This window comes from Rhinoderma darwinii, unplaced genomic scaffold (assembly GCF_050947455.1).
Source record: "Rhinoderma darwinii isolate aRhiDar2 unplaced genomic scaffold, aRhiDar2.hap1 Scaffold_639, whole genome shotgun sequence".
In the NCBI taxonomy this organism is placed as follows: Eukaryota; Metazoa; Chordata; class Amphibia; order Anura; family Rhinodermatidae; genus Rhinoderma; species Rhinoderma darwinii.
In genome coordinates, this window is record NW_027464195.1 from 80,793 (window position 1) to 103,759 (window position 22,967).

General features: G+C 43.1%; 1 protein-coding gene and 1 long non-coding RNA gene across 4 annotated transcripts in view; one reads left to right on the forward strand and one right to left on the reverse strand.

Annotated features, from left to right (window-relative positions):
• Positions 1-22,967, forward strand: part of LOC142726868 (oocyte zinc finger protein XlCOF7.1-like) — a 129,418-nt gene that overhangs the window by 56,048 nt on the left and 50,403 nt on the right. For 2 of the 3 annotated variants that reach the window (XM_075849020.1, XM_075849021.1), the window contains one exon: positions 14,085-15,099. In XM_075849020.1, the coding sequence (XP_075705135.1) occupies positions 14,085-14,581 (497 nt within the window). In that variant the 3' untranslated portion in view covers positions 14,582-15,099. Of the gene's footprint in view, positions 1-14,084; positions 15,100-22,967 lie in introns of those variants that run through there. The other variant, XM_075849022.1, reaches the window with a different exon arrangement.
• LOC142726870 (uncharacterized) overlaps positions 1-22,967 on the reverse strand; it is a 153,423-nt gene that overhangs the window by 54,036 nt on the left and 76,420 nt on the right. The window lies entirely within an intron of this gene.

Here is a 22,967-nt window from a genome sequence, read left to right on the forward strand (position 1 = left end):
ATAGGACACTTATAATGTGGTGACAGAGTCTCTTTACTTATATAGGAGATAGGACACTTATAATGTGGTGACAGAGCCTCTTTACTTATATGGGAGATAGGACACTTATAATGTGGTGACAGAGCCTCTTTACTTATATAGGAGATAGGACACTTATAATGTGGTGACAGAGCCTCTTTACTTATATGGGAGATAGGGCACTTATAATGTGGTGACAGCCTCTTTACTTATATAGGAGATAGGGCACTTATAATGTGGTGACAGCCTCTTTACTTATATAGGAGATAGGACACTTATAATGTGGTGACAGAGCCTCTTTACTTATATAGGAGATAGGGCACTTATAATGTGGTGACAGAGTCTCTTTACTTATATAGGAGATAGGACACTTATAATGTGGTGACAGAGCCTCTTTACTTATATAGGAGATAGGACACTTATAATGTGGTGACAGAGCCTCTTTACTTATATAGGAGATAGGGCACGTATAATGGCGTCCGGCTATGCCATCGACGGAAGCCTAGTGGGTCCTGACGAAGTCAGGACCCACTATTCTTGCTGTCAGTGAGTAGCTGACCACTCCAATACACTGCACTACGCATGTAGTGCAGTGTATTAGAATAGCGATCAGGGCCTCCTGCCCTCAAGTCCCCTAGTGGGACAAAGTAATAAAGTAAAAAAAAGATGTGTAAAAATAAGAAAATAAAAGTTTTAAAAGTATTAAAAGTAAAAATCCCCCCTTTTCCCTTATCAGTCCTTTATTATTAATAAAAATATATAAACAAACAAATAAACTATACATAATTGGTATCGCCGCGTCCGTAACGGCCTGAACTACAAAATTATTTAGTTATTTATCCCGCGCGGTGAACGCCGTAAAAGAAAATAATAATAGACCGTACCACAATCACAATTGTTTGGTCACTTCACATCCCAAAAAATGGAATAAAAAGAGATCAAAAAGTCGCATGTACCTAAAAATGCTCCTGATCGAAACTACAGTTCGTTACGCAAAAAATAAGTCCTCGCACGGCTTTCTTGATGGAAAAATAAAAAAGTTCTGGCTCTTAGAATAAGGTAACACAAAAAGGGAATGGTTTTTTCCAAAACGTATTTTATTGTGCAAACGCCATAATACATAAAAAACCTATAAACATCTGGTGTCACCGTAATCGTATCGCCCCGCAGAATAAAGTCAATGTGTCATTTATAGCGCACGGTGAACGCTGTAAAAAAAATAGAATAAAAACTGATCAAACAGCCGCATGCACCCCATGAAAACTGCAATGAATTCCTCAAGGGGTCTAGTTTCCAAAATGGGGTCACTTTTGGGGGGTTTCCACTGTTTTGGCACCACAAGACCTCTTCAAACCGGACATGGTGCCTAATAAAAAGGAGGCCTCAAAATCCACTAGGTCTTCCTTTGCTTCTGAGGCCGGTGCTTCAGTCCATTACCGCACTAGAGCCACATGTGGGATATTTCTCAAAACTGCAGAATCTGGGCAATACATTTTGAGTTGCGTTTCTCTGGTAAAACCTTTTGTGTTATAGAAAAAAAATTGCATAAAAAGGATTTTCTGACAAAAATAAATATGTAAATTTCACCTCTACTTTGCTCTAAATTCCTGTGAAACACCTAAAGGGTTCATAAACTTTCTAAATGCTGTTGTGAATACTTTGAGGGGTCTAGTTTCTAAAATGGGGTGTTTCATAGGGGTGTCTAATATATGGGCCCCTCAAAGCAACTTCAGAAATGAAGTGGAACCTAAAAAAAAAAAAAAAATAAGGCAATAATTTGCTTCTCCTGATGAGCATGGCCTACTCCAAGACGAACCCAGTTTTGCCCGTTTGTATAAACGGAGACCCCTATTAGACCGTGTCAGTGTCCGGTTTTCCCAAGCATACACCCCCGAGAAGTGTATTTCTATTGAGGAGTCCTTGGTACATTTTAAAGGGAGGCTTCAATTCCGCGAGTACCTGCCGAGTAAGAGGGCAAGGTATGGCGTGAAGATGTATAAGCGGTGCGAGAGTGCATCAGGGTATACCTACAAATTTAGGATATATGAAGGGAAGGACACCAGTATTCAGCCCCCAGAATGCCCTCCCCCCCCTTACTGGGAGTTAATGCAAAAATTGTGTGGGATTTGGTGCACCCACTGCTAGACCAGGGTTACCACCTCTACCTGGATAATTTTTATACCAGCGTCCCTCTCTTCAACTGCCTCGCTTCCAGAAGTCATGCGGCACCGCTAGAAGAAATCTGAGAGGCCTCCCTAAGACTCTGCTTGGGCAAACACTCAGAGGGGGTGAGAGCAGGGCACAATCTAGCAGCAACATATTGTGTGTCAAGTACAAGGACAAGAGAGATGTCACACCAGTACCCATGTACCTGTACGAGGTACCAGTACAAAGACCCCTAAACCAGACTGCATCCTGGACTACAGTAGGTACATGGGAGGGGTGGACTTGTTAGATCAAGCCCTGAAGCCCTACAGCGCCATGCGGTGTGGTATAAGAAGCTGGCCGTGCACATCATACAGATGGCATTGTACAATGTGTACGTGTTACGTCGATGTACAGGCCAGAGGGGAACTTTCCTAAAATTTCAAGAGGTGGTTATCAAGAAACTAATTTTTAGGGACCAAGAAGGGGGGGGGCACCCAGTACTTCTGGAAGCATGGCCACACGCATCATACCAGGGCAACACTTTCCAGGAGAAGTTCCCCAAACTGGCAAGAAAGGAAAAAGTGAAAATAGGTACAAAGTCTGCTATAAGAGGGGGATAAGGAAGGACACAATATATCAATGTGACACGTGTCCCGAAAAACTAAGGCTCCATATGAAAGAGTGCTTCAAAATTTATCATACATCCTGTAAAGGATTTGCCAGACACAGGTTCTGTGTCGACGCCCGTGGGCAATCAGTCTGCACCTGCTCCTATGTCTGTGAGACTGACTCCATCTTCCACCACTCAGGATGTCAGGCTTAGGAGTGGGAGAGCCTATCACAGCCTGGCCAGACGGAGCTAGTTCCCGCCCACTGTCTATTTATAGCTGCCTTTCCTGTTCCTCCTTTGCCTGTGATTCTTCTATGCTTGTTTCCTGGCTTGCTGCTGCTGCTGCTTGTACTACTGATCCTCTGCTTGTTATTGACCTTGGCTTTCTGACAACTCTCCTGCTCAGCGTTTTGTACCTTGCTCACTCCTTGTTTGACTCGGCTCGTTCACCACTCTTGTTGCTCACGGTGTCTCCGTGGGCAGCTGCCCCGTTTCCCTATCTTCTGTGTACCCCTGTCTGTTTTGTCTGTCTTGCACTTACTGAGCGTAGGGACCGTCGCCCAGTTGTACCCTGTCGCTTAGGACGGGTCGTTGCAAGTAGGCAGGGACTGAGTGGCGGGTAGATTAGGGCTCACCTGTCTGTCTCCCTACCTTGTCATTACACATCCCTTGATTTTTAATCTACCCCAGTTTTACTTACCCTGATGCACTCCGCACAGCTTATCCCCCCTTTCCCCTCTGAGCCCTGCTGCATGCCCAGGCAGCTGATAACAGCCACATGTAGGGTATTGCCATACCCGTGGGAACACACATTACAGTTTATAGGGTGTATGTCTCCGGTCAAAATGCTCACTACACCTCTAAATGAATGCCTTAAGGGGTGTAGTTTTTAAAATGGGGTCACTTCTTGGAGGTTTCAACTGTACTGTTACCTCAGGGGCTTCTGCATACATGACTTCGCACCAGAAAATCCCCAGTAGGCCAAATGGTGGTCCTTTCCTTCTGAGCCCTCCCATGGTCCCAAACGTCAGTTTATCACCACAAATTGGGCATTGCCGCACTCAGGACAAATTGGGCAACAAAATGGGGTATTTTATTTCTTGTGAAAATAAGAAATTTTCAGCCAAAACTACATATTATTGGAAAAAATAAATTTTGTTTGAATTCCCAGCCCAATTCAAATAAGTTATGTGAAAAAACTATGGGGTCAAAATGGTCACAACCCCAATAAATGAATTCCTTGAGGGGGTAGTTTCCAAAATGGGGTCACTTCTGGTGGGTTTCCATTGCTTTGATACCTCTGGGGCTCTGCAAATGCGACATGGCACCCGAAAACCAATCCAGCAAAATCTGGACTCCAAAGAACAAATAGTGCTCCTTTCCTTCTAAGCCCCCCTATGGGCCCAAACGGCAGTTTAGCACCACAAATGGGGTATTGCTGCACTCAGGACAAATTGGGCAACAAAATGGAGTGTTTTATTTCTTGTGAAAATAAGAAATTTTTAGCTAAAACTACATATTATTGGAAAATATATATTTTTTTTAAATTCCCAGCCCAATTCAAATAAGTTCTGTGAAGAAACTATGGGGTCTAAATGGTCACATTACCCATCAATTAATTCCTTGAGGGGTGTAGTTTCCAAAATGGGGTCACTTCTGGTGGGTTTCCATTGCTTTGATACCTCTGGGGCTCTGCAAATGCGACATTGCACCCGAAAACCAATCCAGCAAAATCTGCACTCCAAAGAACACACAGCGCTCCTTCCCTTCTGAGGCCACCCATGGGCCCAAACGGCAGTTTATCACCACAAATGGGTTATTGCTGCACTCAGGACAAATTGGGCAACAAAATGGGGTATTTTGTTCCTTGTGAAAATAAGAAATGTTGATGAAAAATGACATCTTATTGGAAAAAATGTATTTTTTTTTCATTTCACAGCCCAATTCAAATACGTGCTGTGTAAAAACTGTGGGGTCAAAATGGTAACAACAACCATAAATTAATTCCTTGAGGGGTGTAGTTTCCGAAATGGGGTCACTTCTGGTGGGTTTTCATTGCTTTGATATCTCTGGGGCTCTGCAAATGCGACATGGCACCCGAAAACCAATCCAGCAAAATCTGGACTCCAAAGAACAAATAGTGCTCCTTTCCTTCTAAGCCCCCCTATGGGCCCAAACGGCAGTTTATCACCACAAATGGGGTATTGCTGCACTCAGGACAAATTGGGCAACAAAATGGGGTATTTTGTTCCCTGTGAAAATAAGAAATTTTGATAAAAAATGACATCTTATTGGAAAAAATTACATTTTTTTAATTTCATAGCCCAATTCAAATACGTGCTGTGTAAAAACTGTGGGGTCAAAATGGTAACAACAACCATAAATGAATTCCTTGAGGGGTTTAGTTTCCGAAATGGGGTCACTTTTTGGGGATTCCTACTGTTTTGGCACCTCAACACCTCTTCAAACCTGGCATGCTGCCTAAAATATATTCTAATAAAAAAGAGGCCTCAAAATGCACTAGGCGCTTCTTTGCTTCTGGGGCTTGTGTTTCAGTCCACGAGCGCACTAGAGACACATGTGGGACATTTCTAAAAACTGCAGAATCTGGCAAAAACATATTTAGTATTGTTTTTCTGGTAAAAACTTCTGTGTTACAGAATTTTTTTTTATACAATTGAAATTCAGCAAGAAAAATTTAATTTGCAAATTTCACCTCTACTTTTCTTGAATTTCTGTGAAATGCCTGAAGGGTTAAATAAACTTTCTAAATGCTGTTTTGAATACTTTGATGAGTCTAGTTTTCAAAATGGGGTGTTTTATGGGGGTTTCTAATACATAGGCCTCTCAAAGCCACTTCGGAACTGAACAGGTACCTTAAAAAAGGGCTTTTGAAATTTTCTTAAAAATATGAGAAATTGCTGTTTATGTTCTAAGCCTTGTAACGTCCAAGAAAAATAAAAGAATGTTCAAAAAACTATGCCAATCTAAAGTAGACATATGGGAAATGTGAGCTAGTAACTATTTTGGGTGGTATAACTGTCTGTTTTACAAGCAGATGCATTTATATTTTGAAAAATGCTATTTTTTATAAATTTTCTCTAAATTTTGCAATTTTTCACCAATAAACACTGAATATATCGTCCAAATTTTGCCACTAACATAAAGCCCAATGTGTCACGAGAAAACAATCTCAGAATCGCTTGGATAGGTTTAAGCATTCCGACGTTATTACCACATAAAGTGAAATATGTCAGATTTCAAAAATGCGTCCTTAAGGGGTTAATAATGTAATTCCCCCCAAAAAATTTAGTTCAGGGACATTGGGGGTCCATTGATAGCAGTGGGATTTTGTACTGGAAAATGTAATTCCAGGACTTGATCACCCACAAATAAATAAAATCATAAAGAGTAAAATTAGTTTCACGGTCTGAAAAAAATATGCTCTATGACCTTTCCCAAAAGAAATCCTCCCTACTTGGAAATCCCACAAACTAAAAAGAAAATATAAATAAATCGACTCCCTAAAAAGACCCACACCCCCTTTTTTTTTTTTGTGTTAATATTAGTAATTGTAATCTGTGTGATCTGGTTTTGAAAGAGGGGTAGTTTCAAAGGCCTGGTTTTGATAGACACATGGGGAGTAAAAGCGGGTATCCCTACTCCTTCCCTGCTTACTACATACCCGGCACCTTTTTTGGAGATATTTTTGGGTCTCGGTGAAAGGGACGGGGTGTAAAAAGTGGCGCTCTGAAAGTCTGCGCACATATTCAGACTCGCAGGTATAGTGGAATCAAAACTCCTGCTCCTGGTACTGAAAAAAAGTGAGCGTTACTTAGGCCTTTTTAAAAAGAACAAAACTGTTATACGTAGTAATCTGAATTAAGGAGATTGGCACCTTTTTGTACTAGGCATATTTTTTCTTCACCGGGTAAGGTTGAAGCACCTGGTCTGAAAGATCTACACCCCCAATAAATTTGTTTCATTTTTACCCCATATCTGGCTCGTTTGGAGGGGATGAATTGACAAAAAGAAATACGGCCTTTAAAGCTCATAAGTGATTCATCTACAGATAAATCCCTTAGAAGGGCGATTAATGGCATTAATTTATTAAGCCAATCACAGCCTGGGTCATTTCTTGGGGGGACTTGGGAATTATTGGTAAAATACATGAACCGCATTAGGGCTTCATAGCGGTTTCTGGACATCACTGCTACAAATACAGGGATAGCGTGGACAGCACTAGAAGTCCAGTAGGACCGGACAGATGTTTTTGTTTTTTTAACCAAACCCAAATTGAGAGTAATGCCTAAAAATATTTTAATTTCTGGGACACTTGTGCCATTCCACATTCTTAAGTAAATAGATGCAGACTTTTGCAGAACAAATTAAATAGCATAAAGATTAGTCTGCTGGACAATTAATTGTAGGACTGTATCACATACGTATAAATAAAAAAAATCATAGGCTGTAATATTTGCAACATCGACATTAATTCCTGGAGTCGCTTCCATTTGGGGTACTTGGGGAGAAAACTATAGTGCGGGATCCCACATTGCAGGAGGGACTGCAACACTCAGCCCTGCACTTGACACCTCGACCTCGACGGCTGTATCTACCACCATAGGGCTATGGGGTCCAGTGGTAGAATTGGAATCGCCACTGTCGGAAAAAGGTTCCGCTTCTGAAGCGGTGTCGGTCTCTCAGAACTGTCGAAGCATAGTGAGGCTTGCTCCGCACGGTACATTCTCTGAGACATTATGTGTGGGTACATACACAAGCTCTATACGTCCTAATATAACCTAAAGTAAGCCTAAGAATAACACTAAGGCCGAGTTCCTACACGTAGCGGAAATTCCGCAGCATTTTCAGTAGCAGCAAAGTAGGTGAGATTTACCAAATCTCATGCCCACGCTGCGGAAAAAAACCTGCAGTGTAAACGTCAATAAATTTACCTGCGGTGCAGAATTTAATTCCGCAGCATGTCAAATTATTCTGAGTTATTGTTGATTTTCCATTGCGAGTATTCCCATTCAATTCAATGAGGATTCAAAACCCGCAACAGAAAGCCAAGTTTTGCGGCGTAATCGTAAAGATCGCACTTCCGGAAAAAAAAAACATACTTACCCAAAATGCCCTCCTTCCTCCTGGGATGACGTTGCGTCCCATATGACCCCTGCAGCCAATCACAGGCTGCAGCATCACAGTTCTTGCAATGTCATCCAGGGAGGCTGGAGCGGACATCAGAGGAGGGAGGGTGTAAGTATGAACGGCTTTTTTCCGCAGCGAATATTCCGTTAGAAAAACTGCACCACAATGTAGTGCGATTTTGGGACTAAATATACTGCGGGTTCTAGGTTGGACACGCTGCGTGATTTTTACGTAGCGTATCCGCCCCTGTGGGTACCCAGCTTAAAACTTTTTTTTTTCTTTTTTTTTGTTTTGCTTGTTTCGTTTTTGTTTTTTATAACAGACGTAAAAATAAAATAAAGCCCTAACCCTAATAAAGCCCTGATCTAGCCTTACAGCTAGTACTGCTATTACAGCCCTAAATCCTAACCTTAATCTATTATATATATATATATATATATATATATATATATATATATATATATATATATATATTAGGTAGAAAAAAGTTGCACTTCTTGACCGTCATCCACACGGTCCTGAATTGGATACACAAACGAGGAAATAGACGCAGCACTCCAAAAGTAGTTGCAAATATAGTGGTTTATTCACCCATGTACAGAAATAGCTACGTTTCAGTCCTCTCAGCAGGACCTTTGTCAAGCTTGACAAAGGTCCTGCTGAGAGGACTGAAACGTAGCTATTTCTGTACATGGGTGAATAAACCACTATCTTTGCAACTACTTTTGGAGTGCTGCGTCTATTTCCTCGTTTGTATATATATATGTATATATATATATATATATATATATATATATATACGTATGTATATATATAATTAGGTGATCGGGGTGTTTTTTTCGTAGTGCACACTGATCTACTTTTGATAGTTCATTGTACGACCGCAAAATAATTCCCAACAGTTGCCGGGTTCCTCGATCAGCACGGGGGGGGGGGGGGGTCTATGGCTCTTCTTGTAGGGACAGTCCATCAGCATTTTGGTGTTGGCTTCCCCGTTTGTATTGGATGGAGAAGCTGTAAGGTTGTAAGGACAGGCTCCACCGCAGTAATCGTCCATTGTCCCCTGACCCTCGGTTCAGCCATGTGAGGGGATTGTGATCCGTTACAATTGTAAAGTCTCTGTCATAAAGGTATGGCTGTAATTTTGAGAGCCCATACGATGGCAGGGCACTGTCTTTCAATAGTGGCACAGGCAACTTCCCGATCTAGTAGTTTACGACTGATGAAAGCAACTGGATGTTCAAGCCCAGCCGCGTTTATCTGGCTAAGAACTGCTCCAATACCGTAGGTGGATGCATCTGTCTGCACAAGGAACCTGTGCTTGTAGTCTGGTGCGGCCAAGACAGGGGCAGTGGTGAGAGCCGTCTTTAATGCTATAAAGGCTTCCTCACAGGCAGGTGTCCACTTCACCATACTAGGCATGTTTTTGCGGGTCAGGTCATTTAGGGGCATTGCCAGGGAACTGAAATCGGAAACTCATTTTCGGTAGTAACTGGCGGTCCTCAAAAAGGCCAGTACTTGTTTCTTATTTTTAGAGGTAGGCCAGTTGCTAATGGCTTCCACCTTGGCAGGCTCAGGTCTTAGGTTCCCCCTCCTACTCTGTGCCCCAGATATTGCACCTCAGCCATACCCAACTGGCATTTATCAGGGCGAATTGTCAGTCCTGCTGCAAGAACATGGTCTAACACTATGCCTAAGTGTTTAAGATGTTCCTCCCATGATGTGCTGAAAATGGCAATATCATCCAAGTATGCACAGGCAAAGTCCTGACATTGTTCTAACAGCCGGTCTACCGATCTTTGGAAGGTTGCTGGGGCATTTTTCACCCCAAAGGGCATTCCCAGGAACTCAAGAGTCCAAAGGGGGTAATAAATGCAGATCGCTTCCGGGTGTCCTCTTTTAGGGGTATCTGCCAGTACCCCTTGCTCAAGTCTTATGTAGTTACAAATTAAACACTGGCCAGCCGATCCAACAGATCATCAATCTGGGGCATAGGGTACTCGTCACATTTGGTGGCATCATTTAGGCTCCGGTAATCTACGCAGAATCGCGTTGTGCCATCCTTTTTGGGAACCAGTATCAGAGGGGAGGCCCAGGGGCTCTGAGATGGCCTAATAATCCCAAGTTGTTTCATGTCCGCCAGTTCATTCTTGATCATGTCCCGAACGGCCTCAGGAACTCGGTAGCGGGCCTGCTGGATCGGGCGTTGTCCTGGAGTTTCCACGTGGTGGTTAGTGAGTGTTGTCCGTCCGGCGCTGAGGAAAACACGGAAGCCCTCGGTCCCAGCAAGCCGAGAATATCACCCTTTTGGATATTCAACAGATGGGGTCCCAGGGGCACTTGGTCCAGAGTACCCCCAGCTCGAGCCAGATATAGAAAGTCCGGGAGGGAGTTGTCTCCTTCCTTATCACTAGGGGGATAGCAAATGGCCAAAACAGGTAGGGACCGGTCGTGGTAATCTTTCAGCATGTTGATGTGGACAGTCTCTTGTCGCCGGCCACTAGGGTTCATGGCAATGACGTAATAAGTGTCATTACATTTTCGGATAACTCGGTAAGGGCCATCCCATGTTGCTTGAAGCTTGTTGGCAGGGGCAGCGATAATCATGAGCACTTGTTGCCCTTCAATAAATTCACGGGTCCTTGCTTTCCGATCATACCAGGTCTTCTGGCTATACTGGGCCCCTTGCAGGCGTTCTTTAGCCAAGGTCACTAGTCGGGTAAGGCGTTCTCAAAATTCCAGAACATAAGGAATGACAGGTACTCCAGTGTCGGTGATATCTCCCTCCCAGTATTCCTTTAGAAGGGTGAGGACCCCACGGACCCTTCGACCATAGAGCAGTTCGAAAGGGGAAAATCCGGTTGACTCTTGGGTAGGCAAACAGGAGATGTGGCAGGTATTGCTCCCAGTCCCGTTCAGTGTCTGCAAAGGCACGTAGCAAATTTTTAGGGTTCCATTAAAATGGTCACACAGTCCATTGGTTCGGGGTGGTATGGGGTGGTGCGAATGGCTCGGACGCCGCAGGAACTGGACCAAGTCTGACGTGAACTGGATCCCTTGATCTGATAGTATTTCACTGGGAAATCCTACTCGGGTGAAGACGGTAACAAGAGCCTCTGCTACCTTTATGGCTGTAATGCTGGACAGAGCCACGGCCTCAGGATACCGGTGGCATAATCCATCACCGTCAGGATATACTGTTTCCCTGTTCTGCTGGGGTGCACTAGAGTTCCTATTATATCTACAGCTAAAAGCTGAAATGGCTCCTCAATGATTGGCAGGGGTTGCATGGGTACCTTGTGACGGGCGCCTGGATGTCGCATCCATTGGCACAAATCACAGGTACGGCAGTATTGAACTATCGATTGCGAAATGCCAGGCCAGTAAAAGTTGTGGGTGAGTCTTTTCTCTGTCCGTTTCCTACCTTTATGTCTCAATAAGGGGATGTCATGAGCCAGTTGGAGTAGTTGCAGCCTATACTTTTGAGGGACAATGAGTTGCTTGGTAGTCACTTCAGGGATGATCCCACCCCGGGCCTCTACTAAACGATAATACAATCCCTTATCTCTGGTGATCCTATCCCCATTCTTTCCCTCCTGCCCAGTTTCTGCCCTTAGTTTAATAGCTGCCAAGGTCGGATCATCTTCTATTTCTTGCCTAAACTCTTCTCGGTCCCAAAAGTCCCCCAATGTAGAATCAGTTGATGCAGCTCTTACCAGTTCGGTTGGGGGTCCTGGAGGCTGCTCCACAGTCAATTCCGAAACTCTCTGTGCTTGGGCAGCTTGGTGTCGGGTGACGGCTCCCACAAAATGGCACTGTAATTCCCCAATGTCATTCCCAAGGAGAACATCCACAAGGAGTCCCCCCATAACACCAATCCAGAGTCTTTCCCCGTAACCATAATTCAAATGTACAGCAGCCTTCTGGATATATTTGCGAGTACACCCTACAAGTTCGATGGGTATTCCTGGGCCTTGATCGATTGCCTCTGGCCGAACAACACGGGGGTCAGCAATGGTCAGGAATGCCCCAGTGTCATCCTGCAGATGGCGCTGCCTTTGCTCTGGGTAACTTTGCGTAAGGGGTTGAATGCTATACATGCCAGAGGGTGTCTCCATGGTGCAGGGTTCAGCAGTCCACTCTGGTGGGGGTGGTGGTAACTCTTCCTCAGGCAGGATGGAGTGCACAAGATGCCGAGGGCGAGGGGGAAAAGATCGGAGCTCCCTTCGATTTCTTGAGGGGCACCTGGACTGTAAAGGGCCCGGCTGACCCCACCTATAACATTTACTTTCTGAGAACCTTCCATATCGTGGTCAGAATTGTGGGGTCCCCGGATTGTTTGGCCTGGTTGTCATCGGCCTGCGGATGGGTTGAGGGGCATATATGACAGGAGGTGCCCGGGGGGCTGGGTTCGGCTGAGGTTTATTGTCCAGCAGACTCCTCCACTGAGGTTTGATGGTTAGTGCCTCATCAGCCAGGGCTGCAGCTCTATTCAATGTTGATGGCTCCCATTCCCGGAACCATTTCCGTATTTCCTGGGGGCACTTGGCTTAAAACTGGAACCCATGCAGAATATCTTCCACAGTGAATCCACTTCCAGCCATCTCCGACACGCCTGGGACATTTTATGGGCATACATCCTAAAAGATCCTCCAGTAGTACAGGGAAGGTCTCAGAATTGGGCCCGATGTGAGTCTGGCATGACTACATAGTAATACAAAATAGTTTGTTTCACAATGTTTTAGTCCCGGTTCCACTGTGCGTCTAGGGTCCGGTATGCTTCTGCGGCTCCACCTTCAAGGAGCCCCACTAAAAAACGCATCCAATCAGAGGTGGGTACATCCAGCAGGGCGCTCTGATGTTCAAAGTCCTAGAAAAACCCTTCCACATCCCCAGTTACCTCATAAAATGTCTTGAAGTACTTCTGGGTGACCCGTAAAGGTTCCTGGATTCTCTGGTTCTCACCCCAGGTAATATTCTAGCCTCTTTCAGCCTCCATTGCAGCTTGTCTCTGTTTTTTGCCATGCGAGCAGCTTCCAACTATTACTCCGGAGTAACGACTGGTCCCAGATCTGCCATTTCCTCCTCTTACCACACCAACCATTGGCTCTTAGTGGTAAGAGCCCCTGTCTCTGGAGCATGTCCATTAGCCACCTGGGAGGAGGTGATCTGGCTAGCACTCACCAGTAGATCAATTAATGGCTTTTTAGATAGTCACTGGTAGTTCAGTCCAAGTTCTCGGGCTCGTTCTTGGAGACTAAGGACGGTCCAGTTACGGAACTCATTCGCTGGGTGGTTCTCCATGGGGCTGCGCTCTGTTGATCCCGCTTCTGACACCAGTTGTCATGGGGTTCGTTAGGTTAATATACGATCAACAGAGCCAGTGAAGACAGGGCAACTCCAACAGGATTTATTGTATCCAATGCTGACAGACCAGGTCGCCCTTCACGCAGGGACAGCACACAGTCCACAAAATCAGGTAAATACAGGAAACTCCTCAGAGCGCTGGCATCAGCTTCAGCTCTCATTAAAGTCTACATCCAGGAGATCCCTCTCTTCCCCACGTCAAGCCCTTATATACCCCTCAGGGGGAGGAACATCTTGGCAGTTTCTAGTCACCATTATTTGTTATAATGACTTTAGTTTGTATTTCTACTGTCTGTATGTGAGTTGTGGTCTTTTGTACTACCGTATTATGTGTATTGTCCAACTATTGTCTGCCACAGCAAGGATGAGAACACAGGTGGGGGAGGTAATTGGATCTGCTTGGTTTGCTGCTCTGCACACTAGCTGAGTGATGGTGGTGCCTCCTGATGATCCCCTGTGGGGACTGGACAATGAGGACACTTTATGTCTTATGGCTGCGCGACCTGTGGTACCTGATTACAAAATGCATCCCTGAGGGCTCACAATAAACCACACAAAATGCATCATCACAACACATATAGCTTTTGAGGCAGGTTTTTTTAACTGAAGCCAGGTATTGATTCAAAGGTCTTTGCTTAAACTTCTCCCTCCTGCTTGATCCACTTCTGGCTTTGGCTCAAAAGAATGCATGTGTGTTTCCAGCCTAATATGAACGTCATACATGTGTCAACTTTGTGTCAACTTTTGTGTTTTGTAACAAAATCACACAATACATTTTTAATCCTTACAGAAATTCCCAGTACGAATTCTGAGGGAAACTTCATGTTATCGATTAATTATAAAGTAGAAGATGAAGAGATCATGCAGCAGTCTTCAGGAGAAAACCTCATTACCCTTAATGTACAGCCAGGACTTCAAAGTACAGATCTGTTACATAATTCCACTAATCATGAGGAATCTTCTCCTGACCAACCACAGATAGTTGCAACAAGTACAGGTCAAAGAGTGGGTAAAAGGTTTCAATGTTGTAAACCGTTCACAAAATGTTCTCGTCATTTTACAAACAGAAGAATTAACGCGGGAGGTAAGCTGTATTCATGCTCAGAATGTGGGAAAATTTTTACAGATAAATCACATCTTGTTTTACATGTCCACTATGTGAGAAATGTTTTTCACAAATATCAGATCTTGTTAGACATGAGAGAATTCACACAGGGGAGAAGCCATACTCATGTTCAGAATGTGGGAAATGTTTTACACAAAAATCAAGTCTTGCTAAACATGTGAGAATTCACACAGGAGAGAAGCCATATTCATGTTCAGAATGTGGGAAATGTTTTAAAGATAGTTCAAGTCTTGTTAGACATGGAAGAATTCACACAGGAGAGAAGCCACATTCATGTTCAGAATGTGGAAAATGTTTTGCTACTAAAGACAAACTTAGGGATCATCAGAGAACTCACACAGGAGAGAAGCCTTATTCATGTTCAGAATGTGGGAAATGTTATACAGATAAATCAAGTCTTGTTATTCATGAGAGAATTCACACAGGAGAGAAACCGTATTCATGTTCAGAATGCAGGAAATGTTTTATAGATGAATCACGTCTTGTTAAACATGAGAGAAGTCACATGGGGAAAAGCCATGTTCATGTTCAGAATGTGGGAAATGTTTTAATAGTATAGGCAAACTTGGGGCTCATCAGAGAAGTCACACAGTGGAAAAGTCGTTTTGATGTTCAGGAGAATCCAGAGTGACAGTAAGGACAATGTGAGTTTTTGTTTTTAAAATAAATGGACATTTTTATATTTGACTTTCATTAAAACAGTATAACAAGATATAGGTGATGGAATTGAACAAAAAAACACTAACAAATTAACTTTGCAGTTAGAAAAAAAAAATGCAAAAGATTTTTTATTTTTTTTGTAAATATCAGAAGTGTATTATCACTACCTTAAACACCTACAATTAGAATCAGGTGTGGAGCACGAAATCACGCACATATGCGGTGGCGAATGGATATATGATTTTTCTGGTAATACCACAGTATTTACCTGCTACATCGTGTACACATTCGTCACTTATGTAAGTAATGTTGCGGCTGGCGATTTCATTTGTTCTTACCCTCAGGTAAGATTCACTTCTGGGAAAGATTTGTAGCAGAAATTTGTGAAACTGAAAACCATTCCATACAGGGTTGTTTCTGCAGCATGCACATGGATACTAGAAAGCCCCATTCAAATAAATGGGACAGCAGCAGACATTTCTGAAACACTACTATTTGTGACCTGGAGTTTGACTCATTCCTTCATTTATATTTTACATGTCTTTTTAATACACTCTTGGATTTGGCTAAAAAAGCTGCAAGTGTGATTACAGCCTTAGAGAGGATCTAGGAGGAATGTGTCTCATTTAAACCTTTGACATTTGGTTTGCCCTTTGTTATTGAAATGTGTGGTATCACCATGCCAGAATGCTCTGAGGCCTTCAGAAAGGTTATGGATGTCTATAATTCAGGAACGGGAAGATGGCCAAAATATTAGATGTCAATCATTCCACTGTCCAGAAAACCATCTACATGTGGAGATTTCAGACAACTGCCAATTGGTCCAGGCCAGTCTGTCTCCGTAAGATCAGCCTGAGAGCAGAACACAAGATGCTGAAATAAGTTACTGAGAACCCCATAATTTCTTTAAAGAAAACTACATGTGGGTGTGCCAAAAGAAAACCTTAGCTATCCAGAAAAAAACATCAGGGAAAGAGTGAAGTTTGCTCATGAACCCCTTGGAAAAAAGCATGCAACTGTCTGCTATGGAAAGAAGAATCAAAAATGTATTTGTCCCCTGTATCAGAAGACATGTTTGGCATAAATTATAGACTGCATTTCACCAGAAAAATAACGAAATAACATACAACTTGTTATGGTTTGGGACTGCTAAACCGTATCAGGACCTGGGCAGCTCCTCATCCTAGAATCCACTATGAATTCTACATTGGCAGAGTGCCACGAACCTGGCTGGGAGGATGGGATTCCATTTTGTCAGCTTTTAGTGGCGCTTAAAAGCACCGAGGCGTCGATACTAACAGACCCCCCGGTTTTCATCAGGGACCGACGCAAGGCTGTTTGGACTTCTCTGCGGGGAATCTGCAAATTGGGTGCCTTAAAAGAAGTAGCCTTGAATCGTGCAGATGTTACCACAGATGCAGCTCATGATCAGGATATAATAGCGTGGTCAGGATCACAGGCACAGATGCAGAGGTCAGAGATACAAGCAGAGTCGTAACACAGGAAGTTAGATCAGGTATAGTACAATGCTGGAGCTAGGTAGAAATGACCTGATACTCTTGCACCTGTTGGTGCTCAGAGAGAGGCATATATGGGCTGTCCTATAGTTAGGCGTCATGAATTGGGAACTGCGGGCCCAAGAGAAAAGTCTGGGCTTAGAAGGCACCATGGCTTTACCAGGAGGAGGATTTGGCAGCATCACTGATGTAGCTGCCAGGACAATCCTTTTGGGGTCAACTATAAACTCTGGCTCATAATGTACATCCATTGACGTTCTTGGAACCTGCGCAATAAGTGATGGGTAGATTGAACTGTGAGAATAACCACGACCATCTGGCTTGACGAGGGTTCAGATGTCGATTAGAGTGTAGGTACAGGAGATGCTTATGATCGGTATAATTCGTAACAGGATGTGAGGCTCCTTCCAGTAGGTGCCTCCATTCCTCTAAAACAAGCTTGATGGCTAGGAGTTCTTTGTTCCCGATCCCATAATTCTTCTCCGTGGGAGAGAAACTTCTGGAAAAGAACCCACAGGAGTGCATTCTTTCCGAGACCTGCCGTTGGGACAGAACACCTCCCACAGCGAAGGAGGAGGCATCCACTTCCAGGAAGAAGGGAAGAGACGAATCAGGCTGGTTGAGGATTGGAGCAGAGAGGAACTCTGCTGTCAACTGATTTAATCCTTGATTGGCCTCTGGAGTCCACAGTTTGGGATCGGCCGACTTACGGGTGAGGGCTGCAATCGGGGCTATCAAGGAGGAGAATCCCTGAATAAATCGCCGGTAATAGTTGGCCAACCTCTGAACGGCCTTTAGCCTACTGGGTTGCGGCCAGTCTTGAATAGCCTCTACCTTGACTGGATCCATCTTGAGTCTGGTGCCCGACTAAATGTATCCCAGAAATGGAACAGAGGATTGCTCGAAGAGACACTTCTCCAGTTTACAATAAAGCGGATTGTCTCTCAGTTGGGTTAGGACATGGCAAACGTGGTTGCGGTGATCCGAAAGTGAACGGGAAAAGATCAAGATGTCGTCCAGATAAAGGACAATGAAGTGGTACAGCATGTCACAGAAAATCTTATTTATTAAACTCTGGAACACTGCGGGTGCATTACTCAGGCCGAAGGGCATGACTAAGTACTCGTAATGGCCATTCCTGGTGTTAAAGGCCATCTTCCATTCATCGCCAGGCTTGATGCGGATGAGATTGTAAGCGCCTCGCAGATCGAGCTTAGTGAACACTGTTGAACCACGTATCCGGTCAAATGCAGATACTTATCCTATAACATGTCATAATGACATGTCATAAGTTTTTATTGGTGGGGGTCCGAGCATGGAGACCCCTACCAATCTTTAAAACGAAGCGGCAGAAGTGCTCGTGTGATCGCTCAGCTGCTTCGTTTCTGTTTGGCTTTTTCCGGAAAGCTGATGTATCGGAGTACGAGCTCATAGACTTTCTATTGAGCCCGTACTCAGATACATTGTTTTCCGGAAAAAGAGGAACAGAAATGCAGCGGCTGAGCGCTCACACGAGCGCTTCTGCCACTTCATTTTAGCGATTGGTGGGGGTCTAAGTGCTCGGACCCCCCAATCAAAACTTATGACATGTCAGAAGTTTGTTGAACATTTAGTTACCCTTTAAAGTAGGCTTTGGATCATGGCAATACAAGTAAACCCACCAAGGACTGGCCAAAAAAAAAAGAAATGGAGGATTCTTGAATGGCCAAGTGAATGCCTAGTTCTAAATGTTAGCAAGATGCTGGGGGGGGGGGGTGAAAACTAGTTTTGCATGCTCCCCATGAAAGAGTAGGAAACAAAATCTCCCATATAAGAGACTACTAAACCGTAAAGCCTCATTTACATTTGCATATTTTGGTCAGTATTTTGCATCAGTATTTGTAAGGCATAACTAGTACTAGGTCCAAAGCATGGAAGACATGCAAATCTTTCCATTATACTTTTCTCTGCTTAAGTTCCGTCCCCAGTTTTGGCTTACAAATACTGATGCCAAATGGTAGCCAAAATACAGTGTGAATGAGGCCTTATAAAGGGGCAGAACCAGGTAATTGAGCCATAGAAGGAAGTGGCATATCTGTGAGGTATTTTTTTAAATCTTTTTATACTGTATGAATGAACATTAAATATTGATGCACATGTCAAAATATGTAAAGAAAAAAAGATTACATGGGGTGTCCTTACGTGACTGAAGTCGGAGACACTGCAGGCTCCGTACACGTGTACTTGTGAAGGGTATGATGATTGTGAGTAAGCCCAAAACGACATTAGCGTTTTACCTTACACTTGAAAAAACTTTGTAGTTGTGTTACCATCCACAGAGCAGGTTTTTACATGAACTACCGTTCCTATTCTGACACAGCCGCAATGATCTCCCATCTGACACTAAACCTTATGTGTAACGTGTTGTTAGAATTTTATTTTTTTTAATAAAGTGCTTGTTTTATTCTCCGTGTTTGTTGAATTAGGTTTCATCAATGTACCTAGAAAGGGTTGTCTGTCTGTCTCTGTTTACAAAGCAATGATGTCACATCACATGGTGAAGATTGGCTGCCTTGGAGACAAGACATGGTGCCATCACGCCTCATAATCATAGGGAAGCAGGAAGCTGCAATGTGCGAATAGAGCAGAATAAAGGAGTATTTCCAACGCAGGATGTGCCATAAATTGCTGGTAGATGGAGGTGGTACCCGCACCTATGTGGAAAATAGGGGTCCCCTGACCTGCCTGATGAGTCGACTGCTGCATCATGGCGGAGAATTATTGGAGAAGTGGCTGTGCATGGGCATATACTAGATCCTCAGATACTCAAATCTGGATGTTTCCATCTGAGGAAGTCTGCAACCATGTTTTCTGATCCTTTTAGATGGACAAATGAGAAGAACTGATTTTACCTTGGCCCAGATGACATACAGTTAGGTCCAGAATTATTTGGCCAGTGACACAATCCTCATAATTTGGGCTCTACATGCCACCACATTGGATTTGAAATGAAACAACTGAGATGCAATTGAACTGTAGACTTTCATGTTTAATTCAAGGGGTTGAACAAAAATATCCTGTGAAACGTTTAGGAATTGCAACCATTTTTATTACACAGTGAAGAGTACATCAGGGTATATGTAATATGTAGGAGTATATCAGGATATATGTAATCTGTGAGGAGTACATCAGGATATATGTAATCTGTGAGGAGTATATCAGGGTATATGTAAGATGAGGAGTACATCAGGGTATATGTAATCTGTGAGGAGTACATCAGGGTATATGTAATATGTGAGGAGTACATCAGGATATATGTAATCTGTGAAGAGTACATCAGGGTATATGTAATCTGTGAGGAGTACATCAGGGTATATGTAATCTGTGAGGAGTACATCAGGGTATATGTAATATGTGAAGAGTACATCAGGGTATATGTAAAATGTGAGGAGTACATCAGGATATATGTAATCTGTGAGGAGTATATCAGGGTATATGTAATCTGTGAGGAGTATATCAGGGTATATGTAATCTGAGGAGTACATCAGGGTATATGTAATCTGTGAGGAGTACATCAGGGTATATGTAATATGTGAGGAGTACATCAGGATATATGTAATCTGAGGAGTACATCAGGGTATATGTAATATGTGAGGAGTATATCAGGGTATATGTAATATGTGAGGAGTACATCAGGATATATGTAATCTGTGAAGAGTACATCAGGGTATATGTAATATGTGAGGAGTACATAAGGGTATATGTAATATGTGAGGAGTACATCAGGGTATATGTAAAATGTGAGGAGTACATCAGGATATATGTAATCTGTGAGGAGTATATCAGGGTATATGTAATCTGAGGAGTACATCAGGGTATATGTAATCTGTGAGGAGTACATCAGGGTATATGTAATATGTGAGGAGTACATCAGGATATATGTAATCTGTGAAGAGTACATCAGGATATATGTAATCTGTGAAGAGTACATCAGGGTATATGTAATATGTGAGGAGTACATCAGGATATATGTAATCTGTGAGGAGTACATCAGGGTATATGTAAAATGTGAGGAGTACATCAGGGTATATGTAAAATGTGCGGAGTACATCAGGGTATATGTAATATGTGAGGAGTACATCAGGGTATATGTAATCTGTGAGGAGTACATCAGGGTATATGTAATCTGTGAGGAGTACATCAGGATATATGTAATCTGTGAGGAGTACATCAGGGTATATGTAATATGTGAGGAGTACATCAGGGTATATGTAATATGTGAGGAGTACATCAGGGTATATGTAATCTGTGAGGAGTACATCAGGATATATGTAATCTGTGAGGAGTACATCAGGGTATATGTAATATGTGAGGAGTACATCAGGGTATATGTAATATGTGAGGAGTACATCAGGGTATATGTAATCTGTGAGGAGTACATCAGGATATATGTAATCTGTGAGGAGTACATCAGGGTATATGTAATATGTGAGGAGTACATCAGGGTATATGTAATATGTGAGGAGTACATCAGGGTATATGTAATCTGTGAGGAGTACATCAGGATATATGTAATCTCTGAGGCGTACATCAGGGTATATGTAATATGTGAGTAGTACATCAGGGTATGTGTAATATGTGAGGAGTACATCAGGGTATATGTAATCTGAGGAGTACATCAGGGTATATGTAATATGTGAGGAGTACATCAGGGTATATGTAAAATGTGCAGAGTACATCAGGGTATATGTAATATGTGAGGAGAACATCAGGGTATATGTAATCTGTGAGGAGTACATCAGGATATATGTAATATGTGAGGAGTACATCAGGGTATATGTAATATGTGAGGAGTACATCAGGGTATATGTAAAATGTGCAGAGTACATCAGGGTATATGTAATCTGTGAGGAGTACATCAGGGTATATGTATTCTGTGAGGAGTACATCAGGGTATATGTAATATGTGAGGAGTACATCAGGGTATATGTAATATGTGAGGAGTACATCAGGGTATATGTAATCTGTGAGGAGTACATCAGAATATATGTAATCTGTGAGGAGTACATCAGGGTATATGTAATATGTGAGGAGTACATCAGGGTATATGTAATCTGAGGAGTACATCAGGGTATATGTAATCTGAGGAGTACATCAGGATATATGTAATCTGTGAGGAGTACATCAGGGTATAGGTAATCTGTGAGGAGTACATCAGGGTATAGGTAATCTGTGAGGAGTACATTAGGGTATATGTAATGTGTGAGGAAACATCAGGATATATGTAATCTGTGAGGAGTACATCAGGATATATATATAATCTGTGAGGATTACATCAGGGTATATGTAAGCTGTGCGGAGAACATTAGGGTATATGTAATCTGTGCGGAGTATATTAGGGTACATGTAATCTGTGCGGAGTACATCAGGGTAGTATAATAAGAGGGTATAATAATGGGGTAAATAATACATATCCATACATGTGTGTTATGCTGTAAAACAATCCTTTCTGAAAAGGCCAGTTTTACACTAATAAATAATGTCCTTTCTGATCACCCTTTTGGTCGACACTTTGCACCTCTGTAGTTTGGGGAATTTTGCTGGGAAAGTGTTGTCCTGGTATAATACGGGCGACCTCACTTCCAGCAGATATGTTTGGGCCCTTCTCTTCCTGGTTCCCAAATATTAGAAGGAAAGTTCCCCTCGGGCCTGCTCATCTGCTTATTTTTATCATCCTCGACTAAGGCCCTTATGCACACGCCCGTAGCCATTTGCACGGCCATGATTTTCGGGTCGTTGGGCCGCATATTGTCACCCGCGAGCCGCCCGGAAATCGTGGCCATGTACATGGTCGCGTCCATTATTTTCTATGAACCTCGACCGCAGAACACGGCTGTAATAAGACATGGAGCCTGGACCGCAGAAAGAACGGACATATCTTATTACAGCCGTGTTCTGCGGTCCAGTCTCCTGGGCCATGCACGGACCGTGGAAAACACGGTCATGTGCACGGGCCCATAGAAATTAATGGTGCCGCAAGACTCCCGTGGATTTTAGGGGGCATTGCGGCCGCATAAGCACGTTCCACTTAGGCCCCATGCCATATATGGCATCGCCATACCTGGGGTAACCAGCTTAGCAGTTTATGAGATGTGTGTCTTCTGTGGCACAAACTGGGCACAACATATTGTTCACTAAAATGGCATATCAGCGGAAAATTGCAATTTTCACTTTTCACCATCCGCTGCGCATTAATTACTAATGGAAAAACACCTGTGGGGGCAAAATGCTCACTACACCCCTTAAAATGCCTTAAAGGGTGCAGTTTCCAAAATATGGGTAACTACTTGGGCGTTTGTTTTACTATTTGACCTCAGAGCCCTGCAATTGT